This window comes from Lycium barbarum, chromosome 12 (assembly GCF_019175385.1).
Source record: "Lycium barbarum isolate Lr01 chromosome 12, ASM1917538v2, whole genome shotgun sequence".
Classification (NCBI taxonomy): domain Eukaryota; kingdom Viridiplantae; phylum Streptophyta; class Magnoliopsida; order Solanales; family Solanaceae; genus Lycium; species Lycium barbarum.
In genome coordinates, this window is record NC_083348.1 from 64,858,671 (window position 1) to 64,886,440 (window position 27,770).

The 27,770-nt window shown below is 35.3% G+C and overlaps 2 protein-coding genes, 1 long non-coding RNA gene and 1 pseudogene across 3 annotated transcripts; 2 read left to right on the forward strand and 2 right to left on the reverse strand.

Moving 5' to 3' along the window:
* Window positions 1–664: 664 nt before the first annotated feature.
* LOC132624351 (uncharacterized) lies at window positions 665–1,444 on the reverse strand. Its single transcript, XM_060339144.1, has one exon. It carries the CDS (start codon window positions 1,442–1,444, stop codon window positions 665–667), a length of 780 nt encoding a protein of 259 aa, XP_060195127.1.
* A 2,211-nt stretch (window positions 1,445–3,655) lies between these two features.
* Window positions 3,656–6,853, reverse strand: LOC132622864 (GDSL esterase/lipase 7-like; annotated as a pseudogene).
* A 2,220-nt stretch (window positions 6,854–9,073) lies between these two features.
* LOC132622721 (uncharacterized) lies at window positions 9,074–15,793 on the forward strand. Its single transcript, XR_009575974.1, has 4 exons — window positions 9,074–9,217; window positions 10,619–10,684; window positions 14,795–14,914; window positions 14,984–15,793. It is a non-coding gene; the product is annotated as an uncharacterized LOC132622721 (long non-coding RNA).
* A 1,613-nt stretch (window positions 15,794–17,406) lies between these two features.
* LOC132621716 (E3 ubiquitin-protein ligase At3g02290-like) lies at window positions 17,407–26,805 on the forward strand. Its single transcript, XM_060336076.1, has 5 exons — window positions 17,407–17,619; window positions 18,511–18,863; window positions 19,505–19,928; window positions 20,046–20,155; window positions 26,552–26,805. Exons 2-5 carry the CDS (start codon window positions 18,747–18,749, stop codon window positions 26,576–26,578), a joined length of 678 nt encoding a protein of 225 aa, XP_060192059.1. The 5' UTR covers window positions 17,407–17,619; window positions 18,511–18,746; the 3' UTR covers window positions 26,579–26,805.
* The last annotated feature ends 965 nt before the right edge of the window (window positions 26,806–27,770 follow it).

Here is a 27,770-nt window from a genome sequence, read left to right on the forward strand (position 1 = left end):
CAGTGGAAAATTCCTTTCTTTGACTTTGTGCAGTATCCGACTGCTCTTTTCTGTTTTTGGTTGAGTCAATAGAATCTATTGATAGAGCATGTACTCTACCAGATTCTCTAGTGTCTTTTCTTCCTCTTTTTTCTTTTTCTTGTTTCCCATTTCCATTCGTGCTTCTCTTGTTATTGTCCATATCTGTTTTGGATTCTGTAGGGGTGCTTCCTTCCACTTCATAATTGTTGTTAATTTCCTTATTCACTTCTTGTTCTATAGAGGAATTTGAACAAACAACTCAATGGATTCTGCATTCTTCAAATGTGGAGGTATACTTATAGGAAGTAGCTCTCCTTCTTCCATTTCTTCCGTATTTCTTTTGGAACTAACTTCTCGACTTGATTAAATATTTCTCACTTTCTCACTCTCTTCAGTGTTACTGATATGAGTGATCTCTTGTTGACTATCAACTTGATTAATTTTGCTATTTTCTCCAACCTTCTCTTGCTGCTTATCATCTTTCCCTTTCTCATCCATATGTTCCTTGATCTGATGAGATTCATTCCCAGCACCTTTCATTTTCTCATCTTTTCTTTGTTCAATCACATATTGCTTATAAGGATCATTTTTGTTTCTTTTTCTCTTAGCAATTTCTCCAGGAGCCACAGTTTTGAAAATCACTTTATTCTTCTTTTTTTGGGATCTTCTTTTCTGTTTTCTTTTTTGCCTTGTTCTTAAATCTTCTCTTTGTTGTCCCTTCCTGATCCTTTTCTTTCTCAATCATTTGTGTCTTAGGATCAGTTCCAATAGTTTCTTTTTTCTGACCTGTTTGTTGTTGAGCTTCATCATTTTCTTTGTTTATGTCCTTCTTATCATGCTGTTTATCATTGTCGCCTTTTTTTTTTTTTTTATCATTTTCTCCATTCATAATCTGAGTATTCTTTTTATTTCCATCTAAAATAGTTCCAATCTCCTCAACTCTGTCCTTGGCCTTCACAATTTTTTCTTGTTCCTTCTTCTGATTCATTCTTTCTAAGACTCTGCATTCCAACACATTGTGCCCTAAATTTTTGCAATGTTTACAATACTTTGGGGCTCCTTCATACTCAATGTTTTGATAGAATCCTTTTAGGGGTGAGTCCTCATATTCCATCCCAATCCAAACTTGATCAATTTGTGGTTTCCTCAAATCCATTTCTACTCTAACTTTAGCCATACTTGGCCTAGTTTTATTCGCAGTAGCAACATCTAGAGTTAATGGAATTCCCACATGACTTACAATTTGTTTCAAATATTGCCAAGTATGAAGATGAAAAGGCAAACCTGGAAGGAGCACCCAAGCTAAGGCTGTTGGGAGATCTTCCTCCGGCTTGAAGTCCGGCGACCATTTCTGTAGCCACATTTGCAATCCATCAATCTCAATCACCCTTCTATACCAAGTTTTTTTTAAAGTCATCTTCATTATTAAAATCAATGAAGACATTCATATTGTCAAAAAACCCCAATAATGGCAGTTCCTTTAACAGTCACTAATTCTTTAAATTGAGATCTGATTTTGTCGATTTGTGGTCGAGTCTTCAAGAAACGACCTACACTCAGTTGCCATAACTTCATAGTATTCCGAGCACTTGAAGATTATAGCATGTACACCATTGTGTATGGTTTCTTTTATACACTATTATACACTTTATACAAGGTTGATACATTATGTATTAGGGTCAACTACGTATATATACATCTTAAGGAAAAATATTTACGAAACGTGACGCTAGTTTTATAGTTACAAAATATAATATTACAAACCCTATACAAAACATGCTTTATATTTTTTTAAAATATTTTTAATTTTTAATTTTTAATTTTTTTAAAAAAAAATTATTTTTTTATGTTTGTTAAATATTTTTTAAAAAAAATACTTTTTTTTGCTCAAAAATTTATGTATGAAAGTTGTATGAAATGTGTATATCTCGCTCAAGACTTAAAAAGTTCGCTCAAAATTTAGTGTATGAAATGTGTATATCACGTTCAAGGCTTAAAAAAACCGCTCAAAATTATGTTTATGAAAACAATATGAAATTTGTACCTTGCTCAAGTCTTAAAATTTCGCTCATATTTTCGTATATAAAGTTCATGTTAGATTTCTGTAAAATTAATACAACTACAACAACATTGTATACAGCTTTGATACAACATTCAAGACTTAAAATAATCGCTCAATTTTTGTGTATGAAATGTGTATATCTTGCTCAAGGCTTAAAAAGTACCCTCAAATTTTATGTATGAAAAACATATGAAATGTGTATATCTCGATCAAGGCTTAAACATTACGCTCAAAATTTTATGCATGAGAATGACATGAAATGTGTATATCTCGCTCAAGACTTATAATTACATTCACATTTTTCGTATATAAAGTTCATATTAGGTTTCTGGAAAATTAATACAACTACAACAACATTGTAATAACTTTCATACAATATTCAAGGCTTAAAGTTTTTGCTCAAATTTTGTGTATGAAAATTAATTTAAAAATTTCGCTCACATATACACATTTCATACATGTTTCATACAACTTTCATACACAAAAAAATTGAGGTAATTTTTTAAGCCTTTGAGCAAAAAAAAAAAAAAAAATTGTTTTAAAAAAATTAAAATATTTTAAAAAAATATATATATTTTCTGGAAAAAAAATAAAAAAACGAAAATATATGAAAATCTGTCATGTTTCGTAATATATCATTGTGTTTTGTAAATAAGGAAAATTATCGTCACATTTTGTAAATATTTCTCCTTAACATATATATATATATATATGTAGTTTTCCCTATGTGTTATGCCTCCCCCCACCCCCCAGGTATAATGTTATCAAGGGTGGATTTACTAAGGCCCGTGGGGATGTCACGCCACTCGCAAGCTTCGGTGAAAACGCTATGGATATATGTGTACATACATATCAAATTGTATAAATTGATAAACTGCCACCCAGGGTAACAAATGGCTGAATAATGCCAGTGGCAAAGGGCAATTGTTGCCTCCTTGGTGACCAGGGATCGAGCCTCACCAGCAATCATTTTTCTGTCTACTTGCAGTAAATAGACAGCACAACACACGTACATGGTAAAATTTAACTCCACAAATTTAGAAGCCCTCTTTCCTTTTTTTTGTTTTTATTTTTTCATTTCCTTAATTCCTCTTTCCTCTTGACTTGCTTTTAAGGTAATAATACATGTCGCTAAATCAATTGCTTTTATATTTAAAGAAATTGGAAAGACCTAATATGTGCGCCAAGTTATTGTAATAATTATGTATTTTCGTTTTATCGTTTTGTCTAATATAAATAGAAAAGACTAATAACCCGACCCGAAGCCAACGTAATCGACCAAAAATTTACTCTATTTGGATTCAAAAACAAAAATGACACCCGGAGCCTCCAAATCCTGGATCCGCCTCTGAATGTTATATGTATAATATTGTATATCGGGCTACATATTTTTCCAAATATTGTTAATTTGGTTGGATTTTCATGTTTACAAATCAAGATTACTATAAATTGTTAAATGTTGATTCTTTCTTAATATCTTATTTGTTTAACTTTTCGGAAATTTATGGACTCAATTAGAATCTATGAATAGAAACACTTTGTTCTTGCGTTAGCAGATATGCAAAGTCCCATCTAAATCCAAAGAGATCCTCTTAACAAGGGCAGAAAGATCGGTGAAACTTTATAACATACTAGTATTAGGTACTTATCATATATTTGGACTCGTTTAATATCACTTATAATTAAGTCCTCCATTTTCCATGATTTGTAGTTGTAGCAGGAGGTCAAATCCCTTTTCTTGCCGTTGAAACATTTAGTAGCGATAACCCTATATACGGTTTCAGTAAGATGATAACCATCCCAGAAGTAGTGTTTATCTGCATTGCGGCACGGCACGAGTTCCGGTATGCATGCTGATGTCCCATTTGCCCAAGTGATGCAACACGGACTAATTGGATCAATCAAACCTACAAACACAGTATATTTATCATGGTTTACTTAAATATTTTAACTTGTCGGGAGTTAAATTCACGGATGATCATAAAAATCGCAACAAAGTTATAAAATTAATGTTTGTAAGGAAAAAATATGTCAAGTTAAGTGTATATCTTATATTTTGCATAAAATATGAAAATCACCCAAAATAAATAAATATCGGCATGGTACCGTAAATGACAACTAAGTTGCTGCATAAAAATAAAATTGTGAAATAAGCATCGCCACATCTCATCATCACATAGTTAAATTCAACTTCTATATATAGCTTATGTCTGCTAATAAACTTCAAATTTTCAGTTTAAAAATGGAGAAAATATGAATTAAATGGAGGTAAAAAGTGGAAAGAAATAGGAAAATGATGACATGTGCCTAGCGATGTGAATATAGGTTTGATATGTTGATGATGACTTAGTGGTTTATATAACAAGTTTATCTATCGGGATATTTTTTTAAATATTCAGCTTTTGAAAATATTTATGCCACGTAGCCCAATATACAGTATTATACAACATTAATTATATTTGGGGGAAAAAACATTATGTATAATGTATCAGCCTTGTATAATAGGGTATAAAAAGTGTTATACATATATGGGATAAATCAGGTGTTTATACAGAAAATATGAGCTATGTGGCGTAAATATTTTTAAAATTACCTAGAGTGTAATTTTCCCTCTATCTAATGTGACAACCTATTTTTAATTTCCATCGCCGGAGTGATGAATTTCCAGCGATGTATATTTTGGTCACCAAAATTAATTTTATGACTTCTCTGTGATAATGTTTTGATTCAATGATCATTTCTGAAATTAATATTACCATAAGTAGAAGGATTGGTGACGGCTTCGTAGCCGAGCCAGTGAGCATGGCCAAGAATAAAAGCCGAGCCTTGAAGGGTGGAAGTAAGATTTTTGAGCATGTCACGTAGCTGGTTGTTGAAGATTACTGCCATATGGTTATATTCTTCAACACAAAGTCCATTTTGGCGAAGCTGCTTAGTGATGGAATACAACCAATTGGTCCTATCTCGAACATTATCACCTTTCTTGCTCCTAGCCGATATAACCTCTGCACAATCCACACAAAATAATATTCATGTGAGCCACTTTGTTTCAATCGTATCTCACCCTTACTTATATGAATTTAATTTATATAGCAAGCTAATATGTTATAGCATATTACTTATTACTTATAGGTTATCGATAGTCTATTTGATCAAGCTTTTAATATTTCAAAAATACTTTTGTCAATAATATTACTTATCCGATAATATTACTTATAGTTAATATGTTTAGTATCAATTTGTGTTTGATTAATTAATTCAAAAACACTTTTGTCAATATTAGATCAACTCAGCTAAACTTTCTAATTAAAGTGCTCTAGGAAATTAAAAGCTAGTACTCTTTTTAGCTTTTGAAAAACTATTTTTACTACTATTCAAAAACACTTATTTTTTTCAAAAAGCTTGGCCTAACACTTGAACTCACTAAAAAAAGCATACCTTTTTTTTAAAAAAAAAATAAACACTTTTCAAGGGATCTGATTGATTAAATATTATTTATGTGTGCGTAGAACTTAAAACTCTTATATGATTTACTGGTAAGTTCTTTATGAACAAACATAAAATGGATGACCTGCAAAAGCTTTATCATATCCGACATATATACTCCAATAAGAAAGGCTTGCCTGAAATTGTTGAGAAAGTGCATCCAGGAGAAGTTTGGCAAATGACTCGGGAGTATAATGTTTGCTTGTGCCATATATATTTGCCTGTAGATAGTTGTTTACATAGTCATTGCTGCCTGTAGAGATGAGAAAAATCGACCTCGATAAATAACTGGTAAGCTCCTCAGGATCATCAAATTGTCTAGGCAATTCTTGCTCTACCGTTCGCTGGAATAAATCAACCTGCTCTGAAATATGCAGGCACTTGCCCTACCAAAAACCAAGAAAAGAAAATAATAAGTTTAACTATTGGTTAGGATTTAACTACTTCTACATATTGACAGTACATTTATTTTTATAAATAGTGTTATTATAATTAATAGTATGTTATAACATGTCAGACATCTTATTTTTCAGATAACCATTTACATATCATGGGCAACTATAACAGAAATTCTACCAAGGAGATTAAAAAAATTGTAACAGTATCATAATTAGGATTATAATCCAGTTACTAAACGTTTTTTGAACCACCTTTACCACCACACTAGAAACTTTTCTTGAGTTAAGCATATTCAACCATTATATTTATGGCAAAATATAAACTATAAAGCACTTCCAATGAAGAAGATTCTAATTGAACCTTCAGACTATGTAGCTTTGTTTCTGCCATTATTAATAATTATGTTTTAGATAATTCAATACTATAAAGCAAATGAACAAAAAAACAAGTAGCTAACGCAAATAAATTAGAGCATATCTTACGATGAAGTTTCCTGTATAAGGTAAAATACCGCAAGACCCAGATGCATAATTTAACCCTGTGAGTTTTAATGATCCTCGTAAACTTAAGTAAGGTGGTGAAAACGGTAATCCAAGAAATTCAGCAATAAAATCAGCAACGGTTTTCCCATTTGTAAATCTTCCAGTAGCTCCTCCATTAAAATTAGAACCATAAGGCTTGAAATCAGCCTTAGCTAAAGTTGGCAAAAGATTATTATTCCCACTATCAAATATTGAATCTCCAAATACATATAGTGCTGGTGCTAGAGGAATTTCTGATTTGATTGACTGAACATAGACCAAGAGTGTAATTAAAGTTACTAGATACTTGAATTTCTCCACCATTTTTTAATTGTCCCCGAAAATTTAGTGAAAATATTTTTTAAACGAATTGAGGAGATAACGGGGTTTAAACAAGCAAGAAATTAAATTAATACCTGATTAGCCTGAAATGCTAGGCTGGCACGCATGGATGAAATGTGATAGTAATCTTGAGTCTGTTATTATTTGTTCTCTTTTGTGACAAAGTTACACGATCTCCACGTTTTGTGCCTGCAATGTTTGACTCGATATATGTTAAATTTTGTCTCATTGGCGATTCTCACATTTGCCTACACCAGCATAAAGCAAAATTTTGCATAAATTATTTCCGCCTAATATCACAACTTGATTTGTCTGTGACTTTATTCAAATTACTTTCAAACGAAGTAATTATTATGTAGAAAGGAATATTCTAATGAATTATCTCGGCCAAGTCAATTATGATACTCCTCTTATTGAAGGGTGTGTCTTACTTCACTGTCTACCTAAGCTATGAAGCTGTAAAAACGGCACATTTATTTGAAATTTCCTTATTGAAAAGAGCGGTTAGAGTTGTCCCTTGTGACGATTCTAGAGAACTCATCCATGTTGATTGTGTGGTTGGTCATATTTTATGCGCTTCAGTTCGACATTTTGTTGTCAGCCGCACACTTCCTAAATAAGCTTTTATGTTGACATTCGTTGGATTAATGCTTAAATTTATCAAGCCATTTAGCTTCTTTAAGAATCATAAAATTACGTAATACCCCTTCCGTCCACGTTTATGTGATACACTTTAACGTATCTTAAAGAATAAGGAAGAAAACGAAGCTTTAAAAACTTATGATCTAAATAAACCATAGATATTCATGTGATTGTAAATCATTCTATTAATGGTAAAATGAAAAGTTTAACTTAAATTGTTTCTATTTATAGACACACATATCATTATTTTTGGAACAAACTAAAAAAAAAAAAAAAGTATAATTTCTCTCCATTAAATGTTACTATATTTATGTGTCATCTCCATTATAGTAATGACAAAATTCTACTAAAGGTAAAATGAGAAAAAAAAAATTGTCTTGAACTACTAAAACGATAAATAATTTGAGATAATTATTTATAATAATCACAATAAATAATTTGAGATAGAGGGATTATCTAACAGTAATGCTAGGAAGCAGGGTTAGGATCCCCACCATGATCATTAAAGCCATGTCACGAACTTCAGTGAAGCCTGTGCGAAGTTTCACTTGTTTAAGGTGTCGAACTTGTACTAGAATTATTACTTGTTCTAGTTAAAAATAATTTTATTGAGATACTGTTTCCTTTCAAATATGATTATTTCTCAATTGCATTTCAAGCAATAGTTAAATATTAACAAGTGGTCCGGGAACTAGTTGTCTGAGCTAATTTTTACAGAACCAATGTTAAATTGAAGTCAAATGAGCTCGCAACAATTAAATGGGTTAGAATATCACGGACTAATTAGATATGGGAACTTTTACATGATTATCAAGGTGGTTAAAAGAAATTGGGTGTACCAATTTATAAAATTCGTCCGTTATGCGTTATATGCCTTCAAAGCATACAATTCATATAACTATATATCCAGAAGGTATATAACACTAGTAATAGTTAAATCACATTATAGTCGGAAGCGAATTCAAGATTTAAAGTTTGTGAGTTTCCACTCATCTCAAATTAAAAAATAAAAAGAGACAAAACAAAGGCCTACATGGTGACTAACGGAATTTGATCACTTGACCAAGAGGAGCAAAGGCTTAAAGAGTTCCTTCTCTTTAAGCTAGACCAACAAGACACTTTGTTAATGGATTCCCAAATTGTATTTTTTACATATTTACTGAATTTTTCAATATAAATACAGAATCCGCGCAAATGTATGAGGGTTCCCAAAAACCTCTATCACTGCTAAAAAAACAGTTAATTTCGACCAAAATTTTTCGACTTCACTTTTTGGTCAAAAAAAAAAATAGACCACATGAGGTCGAAATTTTCAGATTTTTATTTATTTTTTTGGGATTTCGCCCTCAAGCTGTCGATATTTACACGGGAAATAAAATTTCAACCGCATGAGGTCGAAACTTATTTTTGTACAAATAATAAATGAGAAAAAACATTTTTAAAATTAAATTATATAAATAAAACAATTAATTAAAAAAAGAATCATATTTCGACCGCATGCAGTCGAAATAATTAAGTCAAATCTTACTTAACTATTTCGACCGCACACAGTCAAAATAATAAACTTGTAAAATTTAAACTTCAATCGTGCAATTCCCAACAACCAAAACCTAATTATATTAAAACTCCCACCCCACCGTGCCCCTACCCAGTCGCCGACACTCCACCCCACCAGACCCCTACCCCTCCCCGCCGCTGACGCCCCATCCCCACCACTGCCTGTCCCTTGTCGCCGCCACTAAAGGTAAGTCATTTTTTTCCATTTTTTTTTTCAATCTCATTTCTATCATTTTTGTTTTTGGTAAATATCTCATTTCTATCATTATTAGTTACATTACTTTGTAATTGTAATTTAATTAGTAGATTACTTATATTTATTGTTAAAGTTTGCATTTGTAGCTATTTGTTAAAATTTTACTAAGTGTAAATTGAAATTTATTTGCTATTCTAGTAACAAGTTCCCCTCTGTAAGTTTTTTTTTTTTGTTTTTATTTAGTTATTTTCTCTTTTCCCCAGAATATCCATGTGGGTTTCTTGGTTTGTCCCTCATTGCTTCTATTTGATGCCTACATAACCAGGATTTTGGTTTTTGTATGTGGGTTTAGCAGCTTTTTCTGTTCATGTGTTCCTGAAAGGCCAAACGAGGTTGATTGTATTTATTACTTGAGGACTGGTATTTGTGGCTATGGTGCTCGTTGTCGCTTCAATCATCCTCGTAACCATAGTAATTTGGTAATTTTGTGTTGTAGTTGTGTAATTCTAGGGTTCATTTTTAGGGGTTTTTTTTTTTTTTTTTTTTAATGTGGCTGATCACTTGATTTACTTTGTTACTGTACAATTTCAAGGTATTTATTTATGTTTAACGTGCCTGATCACTTGATTTACTTTGTTATTGTCCAATTCATTTCTAGGTATTTTTGTTTAATATGCCTGATTACTTGATTTACTTTGTTACTGTCCAATTCAGGTTGATCTTAGTAAATATCGCGGCTTTTTATCTATCTTCATTCTTGATTTTTAGTATTTTTAGACATTAGTGATGCTTATTGTTAATCCTTCAAAATTGTAGTTTGAAAGAAGAAAGATCTTACTTTGTTATACATTTTGCACTTCGAATCTTCCGCTAAGTCAGCACGAAAGATTTGAAATTTCAAACTATAATTCCCATTAAATTGCATAATTCTAAGGTTCATTTCAGGGTATTTATGTTTGATATGCCTGATCACTTGATTTACTTTATTTTAGCGTCCAATTCAGGTTGATCTTCGTAAATAATGGTTTTTTTTCCTAACTTAAATTTCTAATTTTCAGTCTGTTTAGACATTAGTGATGTCTATTGTTAGTCCTTGAACATTGTAGTCTGAAGGAAGAAAGATATTTCCTTTTAGACATTAGTGATAGCTATTGTTAATCCTTGAATTAGTAGTTCGAGAGAAGAAAGATCTTTCCTTTTAGACATTAGTGATATCTATCTTCATTTATGATTTTTAGTCTTTCTAGACATTAGTGATACCTATTTTTAATCTTTGAAAATTGTAGCCTGAAAGAAGAAAAATTTTCTTTTTTTTTGTACATTTTGTACTTCTAATTTTTAGTGAAGACAGCACGAAAGATTTGAAATTTCATTTATGTAAATTGATGACAGGCTGTGGGAGCATCAAGAGCTACTGGAGGAGAATACCCTGAAAGAGTCGGTCAATCTGTTTGCCAGGTAGTTTTATTAAATGTGATAGCAATTAGTTTGGCATTTGGTGTTCATTTAATGATCAACTTCGAGAGAGAAGATGTGTTTTCTGGATTTGACTCTCTTTAGTACAATATGTCACACCCCAGTCCTGATAGGGCATGACGGGCACCCGACTCTCATCAGAGTTGAGCGAACCCTTAGAAATTCGCTCTATCAAAACCTGTCATTTCAAAAACTTTTAAAAACATGAAACTTTTCCAAATAGAGGTCATTATCTTTATAATGATTATGAAAACTTTCAATCAATTAAGTACTTGAAACCAATTGAAATCTTCTAAAATGTATACTCTTTTAAAATCTACAAATGATTCGCCTGACATCGTTTTGTCGACATCTCGACAAACATACCACAGGACACTGTCTGCAGAAGTCTCTAAGAAGTGAACTGAACATTATGAGTCAGGACAGGGCCCCAACATACCCATAATCACGCATATCTAGACATGACTCAGCACAGCTCCAGGATGAGGTGGAACTTGCCAATCCCAGCAGATGTCAGAGCATCCTAGTTGTATACTCAACCTGCCAAACAATCTGGGGCTGCGGGCATGAACGCAGCGTCCCCAGGCAAAAGGACGTCAGTACGGACAATGTACTGAGTATGTAAGGTGGTAACAAATCATAACCATAACTTGATTTAGGAGAGAAGAAATCACAATCAAACTCAATACCTGCAGCCTTCGCTGGAAGAAACATAAATGTATACACGAGGTCTCAAAACAATCTTTAAGTAAATAATGCAATCCAACAAACATTCTTTAAGTAAATAATGCAATCTAACACACATTCTTTAAGTAAATAATGCAATCTACACACGTGCCGCTTCCGACATGTTAACAAAATGGTCCCTTCGGACGGCCGCTTCCGGCATAGTAATGATGGCCCCTTCGGGCAGCCGCTTCCGGCTCAATAACAATAATGGCCCCTTCGGGCAGCCGCTTCCGGCTTAATAATGATGATGGCCCCTTCGGGCAGCTGCTTCCGGCTTAATAATGATGATGGCCCCTTCGGGCAGCCGCTTCCGGCTTAATAATAATTATGGCCCCTTCGGGCAGCCGCTTCCGGCTTAATAATGATGATGGCCCCTTCGGGCAGCCGCTTCCAGCTTAATAATAATGATGGCCCCTTCGGGCAGCCGCTTTCGGTTTAATAATGATGGTGGCCCCTTCGGGCAGCCGCTTCCGGCTTAATAATGATGATGGCCCCTTCGGGCAGCCGCTTAATAATGATGATGGCCCCTTCGGGCAGCCGCTTAATAATGATGATGGCCCCTTCGGGCAGCCGCTTCCGGCTTAATAATAATGATGGCCCCTTCGGGCTGGTTTTGAAAGTCTAAATAGTAAATCTCGCACCCCCTTCGGAGTGGTTTTGAAAGTCTAAATAGTAAAATCTCGCACCCCCTTCGGAGTGGTTTTGAAAGTCTATATAGTAAAATCTCGCACCCCCTTCGGAGTGGTTTTGAAAGTCTAAATAGTAAAATCTCGCACCCCTTCGGAGTGGTTTTGAAAGTCTAACTTTATGTTTCCTTTAGTATAAAACTAATTTCCTCGAAATCATTAGTAAAACCATATACACAACTCAACTGGCACCTTATGGGTGTTCCCTTCGGAACAGAATAGGAGTACAATATCAATAAACCCTCACAAAGAATATTTAGACCTTACTCGTCTAGGAATGGAATCATATGGAGTACATATAGAATGAATGACACAAGAATCATGAATCACATTCGGAACCTATGAATAGAGTTACCCCAAAGTTCATAGCATTCATCACTTACATCTAAGACATGCCAAGAGAAAGAAGGGTTAGCCTTACATACCTGTTCAACCTCCTATTAGCTACGCTCATTCGTCCGAGCTCGTAAATCTACATTCGAGAGGATTAGCACTACATTAGTCTCCATATCACACGCTTATTCCGAGTTTCAAATTTTTACTATTCTATATTTTGCCGAAAATCGGGCAACATCTCCCCTGTTTATATGCCTAGCCCGAGATTACAATTCAGCAACCAATCAACAACAACAATAATACCAACATCAACAACACTATTATTCATACCAACATATTCCATAAACATCCCACACGACATTTTTCAACATACAACAACAATATGCACTTTCTTCCGTCCCAATCAAGGAGTATAGTCCCATCAACACACCAACAATGTTAGATACCGTTTTTATATGCATAAATCAGTCCATCCACACGGCCACAACATGTTCAAAACAGCCCATAAACACGACAACTACAACACAACACTTTATGACCTTTTCTCCATAACTATTTTTATTTTTAAGGCTTGCTAGACCTTCAAATAAACTCAACATAAAAGATGGGATAACTAACATACCTTATACTTGAAAAAAACTCAGCCACTTCAACCTTTTCCAACACCAAGCTTAAATAGAAGCAAGAACAATCACTTTTCACGGACTAGTTTGGCGTAATCTTGTCAATTTCTTGATTTATCGGACTATAATGTTTGGGAGATGTTTTGATAGAATTCTAGGAACTTTTGGAATGTTAATTTGCTGAAAAAAACGAGTTGACGGGGGTATTTATAGCCCCCCTAGGTCGGTTCCACCGACCTTCCCATGTGGGGCCCGCGGATCCACTTAGGCAGCTTAGGGTCTTCTTCTTAAAATGACCATAACTCTTGATTCCGACATCGTGTGAGGGCCCACGACCTATGGTTGGAAAGATCTTTCAATTATATACAACCTTTATTTCTGGGAGTTTTCCCAAATTCCAAACTTATAATATCGTTTTTTCCCCTCCAAGTCAGATCATCCGAAAACGTTTCCTTAAATCGTCCTTTTGGAGGGCTTATGTCCATATTTGGCTTATGGGTCCTTCTTAGGACTTGCTCAACTTCACATGTACTACCCATATATCTCTTCATATGTCTTTTATAAAATCCCAACATGTGGGCCCCACCTTAACTTATGGTTACGAGGGCTATTATCAGGTAACTTGTTAACTGATTTATTCCATACGATCTCCAAATGTCACATGAATACTCTTATACGCATATAATACAATCTCCATCCCTAATTCTTGTATAACTCTGCTCTCCCTTGAGCTTATACTAAGCCGCCGACAGTCTTGGTGACGCAAACTTTCTGGGGTATAACACAATAACTTTGTTTACTTTAGTACAATAACTTTGTTTACTTTTTTGTTGATCCTGTATTAATTGAGCTGCCACTTTTGTTAACCAAGAATTGTCCTTTTCCAGCTTTTTGGATCTCTGATATGCTGACTGACAGCTTATGTTGTCCTAGCATCTAAGTAGCTTATCATCCATCCACCTAATTTTGTTCCTTTTTTCATTTTTTTCATTCTTCTTACATTCCTTTCTAGTACAATTTTTTCAGCCTCATCAATAAACAATATTGCAGCTAGCTCCTCTAGGCCACACATATTCGCCGAGTCGATTAATAACCTGATCTTTGGCCAAGTTTTTTTGTGAAACAAGAGTACTTTTTCTCTCGAAAACACTTTTTTTTTTTTGGTGTTCGGCCAAAAATCAAAAGATCTGTTGAGCAATACAGAATCAGCTTTTTTACTATTACAGAGAAGCTACACATTTCTATTTCTTCCAAGAAGCATAAGCAGAAAAATTTCTTATTGTCAATAACCAATATGGCGACAAAATCTTCTTACTGTCCAAAATCAATATTGCTAGAAAATCTTCTTACTGTCCAGAACCAATATTGCTAGAAAATTTCTTACTGTCAAGAACGAATATTGCTAGAAAATTTCTTACTGCCAAGAACCAATATTGCTAGAAAAGTTTCTTACTATCAAGAACCAATATTGCGAGAAAATTTTCTTACTGTCAAGAACCAATATTGTTAGAAAATTTTTCTTACTGTCAAGAACCAATACTGTCATCTCCACATGTAGAATTTTGGACAAAATGTTCAAAGCGAGTGTAATACAACATAAAACGACTACTTGTGGCTCCCATATTTCATTTTAACATAGTAATATCTCCCATATTTCATTTTTACTTGGGCCATTGCTTTGGATATGAAATTAGTTGTTAATCTTGATTTATTTGTAGACGCTCAAGAGGGGTCAGGAAATACCTCAAGATGAAGTCTTCAAGATTACTCACACGAGGAAGGCGAAGAACGCTGATGGTACGGACCAATGGATTGAGCCTAGGGCTCAGCAAACCTATGTAAGTCACTAACTACCAATAATAACTACTTTTGTTTGAACCTACTAACATTGCATCCTTCAATTTCAGACCGAGTTTCAACAACACAGATTGATTGTGCCAGTCAACCAGCCGGGACGTCGATGACTAACGAGATAATTGCTCAGCAGTGGATGGAGAAGGTAGCTCCCCCGACAAGGTATGGGACAGTTTATGGGATGCCTAATCAAGCATGTCGTCAATTTCTGTCGTTCCTTCAAGGCGTAGGTACTACTTCTGAAGGGGCAGTGGATCCTAAGGAGTACCAAGAAATGAAGCTGAAAGTTAGTCAACTAACAAGTACACTTAGTTCCACGGAGGCAAGGATGTTGCATATGCAGGCCCAAATTGACAGCTTACTCAACTCGGGGCCCTCTCATATTCCCCCGTGTCCCGGGGATGCTCGTAGGTCACAGCCCAGTAGACGACGTAGGTCACAAGACAACGTAGTTCATGCTCTTGTTGATGAGGATAGTGGGGAGGAATCGGATCATGTCTCTAACACCCAACGTTGACTTTTTTGATTCGTATACTTTTGGATTGTAATATTGCTATGTTTTCTTGGATATGTATATTTTTTTTATGATAGTTTTAATTCGAATTAGATGTACTTTTGAAGGTGAATTTGATTGTAGGAAGTAGTTTATGGATGTTTTAACTTTACGATGTTTAGGTGTTTGAATGTAGAAAGTAGTTTATGGTTGTTTAACTTTACGATGTTCAAGTGTTTGAATGTAGTTTTAAGGATATTTAGAAGTACTTTAAATTGAAACTTGAGGTTGAATTTGATTTTAGAATGTGAAGTTTATGATTGTAGAAGTACTTTGATGAATTGGACGTGTTGATGAATTGCATTGTTGATTTGGTTGATGAGTGTGATTGGCAGGTGGGCTGCTGTAAATGCAGTTGAATGCTAGAATTTTTTTTCCAGATTTTTGACCTCATGAGGTCGAAAATTCACCCAGATATTGATAATTTTCGACCTCATAAGGTCGAAATTGTACTCAGAAATTAAAATTTCGACTGCACGAAGTCGAAAATCTAGGCAACATTTTGAATTTCGACCTTATGAGGTCGAAATCTAGCAACAATATTGCTAAATTTCGACCTCATGCGGTCGAAATTCTGAAAATATTTTTTATTATTTTCAGAATATTTGTATAAAAATAATATTTTCGACCGCGTGCGGTCGGATTTTTTTATTAATATTTAAATAAAAATAACTTTTTCGACCTCACGTGGTCGAAAAAATTATTTTCGTAATTTAGGTAGAAAACTTATTTCGATCGCGTGAGGTCGAAAAAAATTTCACCCTACCTGTTAGCGACCATGCCTTGTGGTCGAAATTTTGGTAAAAAATTGGCCTTTTTCGACCGCGTGTGGTCGAAAATTTTGGTCGAATTTCATTGTTTTTTTAGTAGTGTATATAATAGTCTAAATCTGCCCTTGATTATAGTGTACTATTAAAGTATATAACATGTGAATTATATAATTCAAAAGTGTAAAATGAATACACTTACTGAATATTTTGGAAATACTTTTCACTAAATAGTATACCATGGGCGGAGCTAAGTAGGCTCCAGGGGCAAAAAATTACAGTGTATAGATAAGGTTAAAATTATTTTCTTATGTGTATATATAGTTGATGTTGAGCCCCCTTGCCTTCTTCATGTATTTACTTCTTCAGATTTTTGAACTCCCTAGGTGAAAATTCTGGCTCCGCCCCTATATTATACAATATACTATTTTTAAAATGAATATTTTTCTGATAATTTTCTTGGATCTGATCATGGGCACACAAATTTCCCTTGAATATTTTCTGTGAATAAACTCGTTTGGCCCAATCATGGTACTCAATGTAAATCAACGGAGGAAACACCAAGAGACCAAGAAATGTCAAATACCACAAGTTAATTAACTGAGGCTCAAGTTGCAAATATAATTGAACTTTTAGCATATATACCAGCTAATTCCTTTCAGTAATATATTCTATTCATCCCTTTTTCACCCACCAAAGAATTGAGAGAAGTGTAGCACCTAAGGTGTGGGATCATATGATCAACTTGAGAACGCAATCCGTTATATACAGACGCTTTGGTATAAGACAAGCCCATCTCCAAATTCTCATATATCAATCTAGCATTATCTGTTTTTATTAAGGTTAAAACATCCAAATTTAAAGACATATCCGAATATTAAGATATGTATTAAAATTTAGATATTAATTAATTTTTATGTTCTAAATAATGAAGTGCGTCTGTTTTCTCAACCTCTCAATATATATGACAGCAGGAGATTTGCCTTCTGGGTCGAGCTCGTTACAGGGACTTGTCTTGTGCGAGTTATCTCTGTTGTGTGATTTGCGAGTTATTACACTGGAGCGAGATTTGTCTGTGCGCACCAAAAGATAGCGGTTGCGGGTCCATGGTGATAAAAAAAAAATCTTATTTTTATTTAAACAAAATAAAAATGGGAAAAAGAGGGAGAAGCCAGGCCTGAGGTATTCTGTATTGATTGAGGTATTTTCTATTGACGCGTATCGGTGCTTATATGTTGACGAAAATTCAACATCGGCCCTTATGTACAAGCAAGCAAAACTAAAACAATCCAAAATCAAGAATTCTTGGCTTCTCTCTTTTCTCCAACACAATCATCCATTTTGTCTCTCCATTTTTCTTAAGTTTGAGGTGCTATTCTTTACCCCCATTCTTAATTAATTCTTTGATCTTTTACTTTATTATCTGCCCAGCAAATCTTGTAACCTCAAATGGGTATTATCTGAATTGGTTGATAATCAGATGATGTGTTAAAGTTATGTTCTTTGACTCAATAATGGATTAATCTGAAATTAAAAATTACCCAATTCTTGGTTTGCCTGTTTTACCTTATGATTGTGACCATTGAGCTGATCATTTATGGTTGCTTGTTTAGTATGCTTGTATGAATGAACCCCTTGATGTCCATTAAAGAAAATAGGAATCTTTTCTCTAATCCCTGGAAATTTTTGAAGTTTTATAAGTCGTATCTACTTTTTGTAATTTTCCTTTATTGTCTGTTGTTTTAAGTTCTCATTGAATAGTGGCTTGATTACCCCACCCAAAGAAGTAATTTTTTTTTTCTCTGAGTTTCACAATTGCATAAAAAGATATCACATTTAACTACTGTATTGGGCACTCTGAGTTTTGGAATTTGGAAGTTCCAAATAGAGTTGAATGAACATTGAGGATTCATATAGCCGACAAGAGTTGTTTGGAATTATTGTGCGTCTTCTTTTGTTTTAAGTTCTCATAGAATTTGGTGCTTACCCCACCTAAAAAGTATAAAATTTTCTGAGTTTCATGATTGCTTAAAAAGATGTAACATTTAACTACTGTATTGGTCACTCTGAGTTTTGGAAATAAAAGGGTCCAAGTGGAGTTGAATGAATATTGAGGATTCATATTGCAGACAAGAGTTGTTTGGAATTAAGCTATACCTCTTCAAGAGATGCAAGTTTGGAAGTATTTGTCTTGTAAAGTACATATCTTTCTGTATATATATGTTAGTTCTGATGGTTTAAATTGTCTTCACTGTTACAGGTGTTGAGTTTAATACTTTTTGTTTCCTTAAGGCCTTGATCAGAAAGGGCATTCACTCATTCGGGGTCTCCTGAAGAGAGCGGGTGCCCAATTTCCTCGCTCCTATTTAGTTACTCCAAGTTCCGACCACAACAACTTTTGCTTCTACAATCAGGAAATAGAGAACAATTGGTGATTGTCGATGACACTTGAAAAGGTTTTTGAGGTACCAACATAGGTTGTAGGTGATAGATACCATGGGTGCAGTTTGTTGCTGCTTGCGAGACGAATGTGAAGATTTTGCCAACCCAAACAGCTCAATGTATAGGAACTGTATATGCCTTCAAGGTCTTGTTCAGAACTTCTTGCATGTGGTATGCTTTTCTACGACATTGTTTTATGATAGCCTTATAGTTCCTTCTTTTTGAATGCACAACTGCGGCTTATACAGTCATATATCAACGGACAGTACCTTTCATCGGACAATGTGCATTTGTAAGCGGCACTTGTTTTGTGAATTGATAGCATCAGTAGTTTGGTGGCAGAAATTGATACTTGAGTATTTTGGACAGTGTGACGCAAACTCATTCACTTCTTACACTGTTGAACTAGGAATTCTCATACTATTTGCAATGAGATGCTAGTTAACTCTGCCGTTACTTGGTAATCAGTCAGTTAGTTTAGTATTATTGGCTGTTTCTTTTGCCAAATTTTGCTTGAGGAGTTAGACTTTTTTCCTTTACTATTTCAATAGGCTCACCATCCAAAGCTTTCACACATAGAACATAAGGAACTAAATATTGTGAAATCTTTTGAGAGTATCTGATAGCTGAAATTATCTGCGTAATCTGTTTAGGTATATTTATCACAAAACATTATCTGTGGGTATAGTCTTGTATTTAGATGGTCATCAGCTTCATGTCAACACCTTTTTATTCACTGAATAGGTGCTGATGATAATTACTCTCCTTTATTTGCCATAGAATTAACATGCCTTCATTTTCGTATCCTGCAGTATGCATCACTTTTCCATAGAGGAGAACGACATGTCATTCCTTCATCTGAACAAGGTGCAGCATCATTGAGTTCTACAGCATCTCTTGATGACTCGCTATCTGACGTGTACCGTTCTCCTCCGAGACCAATGCCTTATGATGCTGATCCAAGATATTTCCGCTTGCAACAAGATGGACAAGTCTCAAGAAGGGGGGAGAAAGGCTCAAGCCGCTCACATGATGAAACTGAACCACTACAAAGAAGTTTCGATGACCCTGAATCGTTAAGTGATGTAAATAAATGGAGTCAGCCTACATTTGAAGAAGGATCAAAAGAATACAACAAATCTTCTGTGGAATTCTCAACAGCTAAAATGGCTTCTGGAGATGCTCATATCTATTATTATTCAGAAGATGAAGATGTCTGCCCGACATGTCTTGAAGGTAAAATTTTTGGAGCTTTTTGGCATACATTGAATGGTTTCTGGGCATTGTTTGTCAAAGTTCAAGGGATCTTTTGAATATCAGTCTTCATGACCCTGATGATCCTGTCTCTTTCAGAATATACAGAGGAAAACCCAAAAATAATGACAAAATGCTCTCACCATTTCCACCTGAGTTGTATATATGAGTGGATGGAAAGAAGTGACAGCTGTCCAGTTTGTGGAAAGGTAATATTGATATCGTTTATATTATGTGCCATCTCCTTCTCTTTTTGACGCTTGATTTGGTGTTATGGTTGAGCTTATCCTATATATTCTGCTATGCTACACGGATCCCAGGCTTTCCAAGTGAAATGTCTGCATTTTTTTTTTTTTTTTGTAGTGATCTCTCTGTCTTAGTGACAATCAATTATTTCCAAGATATAAGCTGCTTTAGATAAGCTAAGTCAAATGGGCCCAATTGTTTTTTTAGCTTATTTTAAGCACAAAATGACTTTAAGCTGGCCAGCCAAACACTCAAAAAAGCTGAAAACAGCTTATAAGCAACTTATAAGCCAATCCAAACGGGCTCATAGACTCACACCCCTTATTGAATGCTGCACAAATCCTCCCTACATTGCCGCTTTTTAAAATGTGGATCCATAATAAGGGGACAGTTCCAGCCTTCTAGGAATCTTCATGGTGTAAAGACTAAATTATACTCCCTTTGTTTCAATTTGTTTGAACCTATTTCCTTTTTAGTCCGTGCTAAAATGAATGACCTCTTTCCTAATTTGGAAACAAATTCACTTTATGAATGATTTACAGCCACATAAATTTTCAAGGCTTATTTTGAACCACAAGTTTCAAAAGTCTTCCCTCTTTCTTAAATGTCGTGCCCAGTCAAATGGGTTCATATAAATTGAAATGGAGGGAGTATTTCTATATGTTAAAAAGAAACATCTAAATTTCTTGTCTTTTTGTTTACATCTAAATTCTGTCTGCTTGTTTCATTTTGTCAAGAAAGTAAGAACTAGAAAAGGGAAAAATAGGAACGGGTGTAAGGTACTGTATGTTTCCCTCGTGTTTACCAGTTTATGATTATTCATGAATTACCCAGTTCTTATTCCCAACCACACTCCTGTATTTTTCAGATCATCTTCTTGGTGCATTAATAGGCACAAAAAGCATGACCTGCTCGAATTTTCCTTCTTCTTTCTTGATTCTTCTGGGAAAATTAATGATACGCGGGCCAGCTCATACAATTACTTGCACATGATATAGCTACCATTTATCCTATCATCATTAGCTTGTTTTGACATGGAGGACTAGCTCAACAACAATAACATGCCTAGTGTAATCCCACAAGTGGAGTCTGGGGAGGGTAGGACGTACGCAGACCTTACCCCTACCTTTGTGGGGTAGAGAGGCTGTTTCTGATAGACCCTCGGCTCAAAAGAAGACATGCAGGACTAACTCATTATTTGGTTATGCTAATTATACCCAAATGAGCAAAGTTAGCTTTTCCTGCACAATACTGCTTTATATGGAATACATGCTTTCTATATCATAAAGATAGTTGTATGGGATGAACTCAGGAAAAGAGGTTACTGGGAAATCTCTAGGAGAGGTTTATTTCAATGAATGCCAGTGATGAGGTTGAAAAGAGCCGAATTGCAGTCAATTGTAGAAGGTTTAGTGTAAAATACCAAATGTAGAGTGAGAGCTTGAGCGGAAAAGTGAGCAGAAAGCTTGTCAAGGATTCTTGTAGCATTTCTAGGCTTGTCAGAAGCAAGTCAATAACATTAGATGAATAGTAGAATAAACTTTGAGGAAGCGTGGAAATCTATTCCAGAACGGGGTGGTAGAATGATACAACCTGAACATTAACGATTACATTGCATGTGCATGTTTGTTTCAAAGCTTGTCCTATTCTTAAGAGACTTCTTATAGCTCTGCCACTACATTGGCTAACAACCTGCAGGATTTCTTTAAGTGCTGGTGATTATGGTGCCAAAGTCTAGTGGCTTGCTTCTTTTTTTTTTTTTTTTTTTTTTTTTTTTTTTTTTTTTTTTTTTGAGATTGGAGTCTAGTGGCTTGCTATGCGGCTAAACGTGTGGAAGCCCATGACGTGTGGCTATCTTGAGGAAGTGGGAATTTGTCTCTAAAAAAGGTTGATCAGACGGATGAAGAACGATGCCAATAGTCAGAGCAAGAAGAAATTCACGATTAACAAGGGTAGTATCTTGACGTTTAGTAAACATTTGGAGATGATCCAAGATTAGAGAGAGATTATTGAAGGGGAGATGTGACGTGCAACTTCCTTTGAAAAAGTTTGATAAAGTTAGTGAGAGAATAAAAGATTTCGTTTTTATTAAGGGAATTATCATTAATAAGCATCAAGAAGATGCTGAACAAAAATTATAAAAGTTACATTACAGCTTGATGGTATCTGCTCATATACATAAACTAATCTATATCTAAGGAGCAGGAAAAAAAGTTTCCACAGCTAGATACATGGGCCTGACTGAGCCAACTAAATAAATTCAGTAAGCATTTGACTTTAAGTACATGAGGAGTTGAGTTCCCATCAAAACATCTACGATTTCTTTCATTCCAGATGCACCATAGAGTAGAAGTAAGCAATGTTAGTAAAAAACTTTATAGTGGTATTTCCAACTCTCCATGAACAGCGGCTTTCATATGATTCCTAAAATAGATAAAAAAAACATACTCCATATATAGTTGCTAGTATCCAATGTAGAAAAAGATGCTTAACACTTTCTGACTCCAGCTGGCACATGTAACACCTATTCACTGTTTGTATACTTCTCCTGTTGAGGTTGTCCTCGGTGAAGCATGCTTCATATATTATCCAGCTGAAGCAGGTCACCTTAGTAGGTAGTTTAGTTCTCCAAATCAATTTCCATGGCCACTTGTCTAATAATTCCTTATTGAATCATAAATGTGCCTATACTTCCTTCACATAAAATGCATGATGCTTAGAATTCCCCATAACAACTTATCCTCTCTCTGAGGATGCTAGTCCCTCTAGCTTGGCATACAGTTCCATTAATGCATTCAACGCCCAGTCTTGGAAATTTCTCCTGATCTGAAGGTCCCATGAGTTATTCTACCAAACTTCTTTCTTTCCATTAATGCACTGCTCCTTTTTGCCTTCAAAACACCTCAAATTTCTTTCTTTCCATATAGTCCAAGCTATGCTTCAAAACACCTCAAATTTCTTTCTTTCCATATAGTCCAAGCTATGCTAAGAGGAATAGCTCTCCAGATCTTTTTTAAGGATGCATCAGGACATTTCCCAACACTCTAACACGTTCCTAAACGTCATAGGACTTGTCCAATGAATGCCAAAGTTAGCTATAAACATGGTCCACACCTGCCAGTAAATTCACAACGCATAAAAATATGGTCCACAGATTCACAAGCTTTCTCACACAAGTAGCATCTGCTGCACACTTTCCTACCCCTTCTCTTCAAATTTTCTTGCGTTAGACATGCACCATGAGACACTAGCCAACCAAAAGAAAGCAACTTTTGTTGGGACTGTAGTCTTTCGGATGCCAATTGATAGAGAAGTTTAAATTGACTTTCTAGTTCCACTGATCCCAGCCACTTGTCCTTCTAAAATTTTATCTGTGCTTCATTCCCTACCTTTAAGTTTTGAGTTAAGTTGGAACTCATCCCACAATTTAGAAATATGTTTCCAAGGACCTGTGCCATAGGGTAATCTGCTCTGCTTGGTGCACCAATTGTTCAACTCTCCATATTTTGCTTTGATCACTGCTTCCACAACCTTAGATTTTCCACGTTGTACCTCCAGGCTCCTATGCCATTTCATTAGCATACTTTTGATATTTAGTGCCAGATCTTTCACACCCAGACCTCTATGCTCCTTTGGTAGGATAACTCTTGGCCATTTGATCAGATGAAATTTGTGATTTCTCTGGCTATTTCCTTCCCAAAGAAATGCACATCTTTACTCTTTAGCTGATCCAACTTCTTCTGTACTTTAATTGGTATTGGAGAAAGGGACATGAAGTATGTTGGAATACTGTTCAAGACACTATTAATGAATGTTAATCTGCCCCCAAAGATAGGTACTGCACTTTCCAGGATGTCAGTCTTTTCTCGAACTTCTCAATAACTCCATTCCAAATTTCCTCTGACTTGTATCTTGCTCCTAGAGGGAGGCCCAGGTGTGTTGTTGGGAAGGAGCCCACATTGCAGCACATTATCTCAGATATAGCTTCCACTTCAGGGACTACATTAATTGGGTATATGGTGCTTTTTAACAAGTGCATATGTAGTTCTGATATGTCTTCAAAGATCATAAGTGTGAGATTCAAGTACAGTACTTGTGATCTTTCAGCTCCACAAAATATGAGTGTCATCTGCGTAGAACAAATGAGAGACTGACAGAATTCCCAGTATCATTTCCAACCTTAAAGCCTTCCAACAAGTGTAGTTGATTGGTTTTCTCAATTACTAAGCCCCTCCATAGCTAACCAAATATGAATGGGGAGATGGGAATCTCCTTGGCTGAGACCTTTCTTTGTAGAGAAAAAGTCTACAGGTCCACCATTTATTAGGACAAAGTAACACTGAATTCGATCCACTTGAGCCATCTTTCTCCCAATCCCATTTTCCTCAAAATAGTGAAAAGATATGACAAGTCCAGCTGTACAACCCATGAACTGTTTTTCTCATTATGATATATAGATACAGTTACCAGTTTCCAAAAAAAAAAAAAAAAAAAAAAAAGATATGACCAGTTCAGCTGATCAAGGGCCTTTTCAATGTCCAGCTTGAACAGAAGACCTGGCTGTCCAGATTTCAACTTCTAATTCAACACCTCATTAGCTAACAACGGTGCATATGTAATCTGCCTTGATTTGATGAATGCATTCTGATGCCATGAAACCAGTTTCCCTATCTTTCTGCTAAAATTTTGGAGGCAATTTTATACACTGCCAATTAAACTATTTGACTTCTGTTCTTTCAACTCAACAACCCCTTCCCTTTTAGGAATTAGAGCTGTGATGATGCATTGCATTATCTGACCATGTGACTCAATTGATGGAAGTGTTGAAGAGCACCCATGATATCATGTTTGACACCCCCCCCCCCCCCCTCCCCCCAAACACACCCACACGCACACACAGAGCTTTCTGGTAGAATGCCATAGTGTATCCATCAGGGCCTAGAGCTTTGTCGGGAGCACTTTCTGTTATGGCTTCAAGTATTTCAGATTCCTCAAAGGGTCTTCCCAACAACAATTTCTCATCCTCTTATGATTGATGCCCCCTCTTCCAGCCTTATTGGCCTCCAATTCTCATTTTACAACCCTAATAGTACTCCCTTCGTCCCAATTTATGTGACATACTTTCCTTATATAGAATGTCTTGCTTATATAGAAATAAATTAACTATAAACTTCTCATTTTACCCTTAATGAGATGATTTATAGCCACACATATCTATGACTTGTTTAGATCACTAGTTTCAAAAGTCTTTCTTTCTTCCTAAAACTCCGAGCCCATTCAGACACTGCCACATAAAATTGGGACGGAGGGAGTACTTTCTTTGAAATGAAGGTGTTGAGGTCTAAAGGTGATAAGGTAGTTTGAGAAGATGAGATTCTCACAAGTTTTATGCAATTCCATTAAATTTGGACAGTCTCAGATATTATCGGTAAAGCTGATTAACAAAACTAGGATTCAGGTATTCAATCAAGCTACTTATGAATGATGAAAAATGGCAACTATTCTGGTAGTTTGCCTGGCCTAATTGACTTGGGCTTATGCTTGAGCTTAGTGAATTAGTCCATGGCTTGTTGGGCCCAAAAATATGCATGTTCAAGATTAGGACTTAAGAGTTTGTAAGGGCTGTTAAGGCAGTCTACACGGACTGTTTATTCCCTAGTTGTCTTTTTCAAGTCAAACTGTACCTGACTGCTGTCCGAGGACCCTGACCTGGCGTTGTCTTTAGCCAACCAGTTAGCCCTTTACATACCTTGCTTCTGAGCCTGCTTCATGCTTATCCACACAACTCTGTAGGGCTGCTATTGACAATGCATATGGCAGTGTTCTTAGGGAAATTTTGCAACGGGACATAGCTTGAGAGTGATTGGAAGTTTCAAACTACGTTGATTTTAATAGATCTGTTGAAAAGGCTATGACGAGATTCATGAAAAGGTTGGGTAAATCTAGTTAATTTCCATCTCTTAACTTATATCAGGGTTTAGCCTGAAGGATAAGTGGTATTGGACACCTCTAAAATAGAGGTAAGATAAAAAGAAATCTTGTCAGTAAATTTGAAGAGGACCATGTTAAGAGCCCAGAATTTGCTATCTCGTGTCCACCAAGGTCTGACATCATGCAATATAAAAGATATGCATTGGGACTCTTTCAGTTCTGTTAACCCAAAGAAAAAGAGAATCAATGGGTCTTCCATAGACCCAACATTCAATTGATGCTAATGTTGCTATAATTTTGTGTTAACAGAGTAGACTAGATGTTTCAATGTGTCATTAGAGTTAATAAAGTAGATAATACATGTATACAGACATTGTTTCGAAAAGCATTTTGCTGATTTCCAATTTGGCCGTCTTTTTTATTTCTAGGTCATGGCATTTGATGAATCGACCTGATCTTTGCTGAAGAAGTTACAGTTGGGGGTGAAACCAGCAGTAGTAAGGGATTATAAAATCGGAACAGATGAATTAAAGTCTGTGTGAATACCATTTTGCTAAATATGTTGTGTATAGTGAATACAAAATAAGTAATTGCTGAACATATCCCTGATTAATGCTTGAGTTTCCATATTGTTATTGTTTTCACATTAATATTGCACCCCCAGTTTGGTGGATTTTCCAAATACATTTGTCACTGCTGTCACAGGTACATAGTTCAGAGATGCTTATCTTGTTATAAGATTGGTTCGTGGATGGTTTCTTCATTGTATCCATATTTCTTTCTGAAAATAAAATCTACTAAGAGAGAAAAGTATAGAAATATTATTTATGACGGATGTACAGCCTACCAATTAAACAGGATTTGAAATAATTGTTTAGCAGCAGGTCTGAATAGCACGCGGAGGATAAAATAAGAGAAGATCGGTTGAGATAATTTAGTTATGTCTTATGTTGACCTCTAGATGTTTTGGTGCATAGATGTGAAGCTATGGTAATTGAAGGTGTTGAAGGGAAACCTGAAAACATATGAAGTTGCCTTGGAAGACTTACAATCTCTTGAATTGCAATATAGACTTAACGAAGAATAGGACATGGAAACAGAACGAATCATTTAACGTAACATTAGTTGAGATTAAAGTCGAGCCATGCTTATACACTTACTTTAGGTCCAATTTATGCCAAGAGTACACAATTTTTTTTTTTTTTAGCAATTATCTCTGGGTGACCAATAAGTCATGGCCTCACAGATTCGAGCCGTGAAAATAACCACTGATGCATCAGGGGTAGGATACCTTCATCAAACCCCATTAGGGTCTGACCTTGCCCTGGACCCTCCATGAATTGGGATGTTTCGTGCACCGGGCTACCCTTTGGAGAGCCAAAATTATAAGGTGGGTCTTAAGTGGAGTGATATTGATCGCTAGGACTCCTGTAGCCGACTCCAACTAACTTGGAATTGAGGAATAATTGCTGTCATTTTAGATATACGCGTCGGGTTTAAACAGTTTTACTATAAGTTTGAATGTTCGAGCTACTAAAACTCTAGCTTTGAATGCCAGAAACTCATGGTGAAGCTTCAGAGCTTGACAACCTCCATCTCATATTCTTATTATTCTGTTAGGATTGAGTTTCAAACTGAAGGAAAACA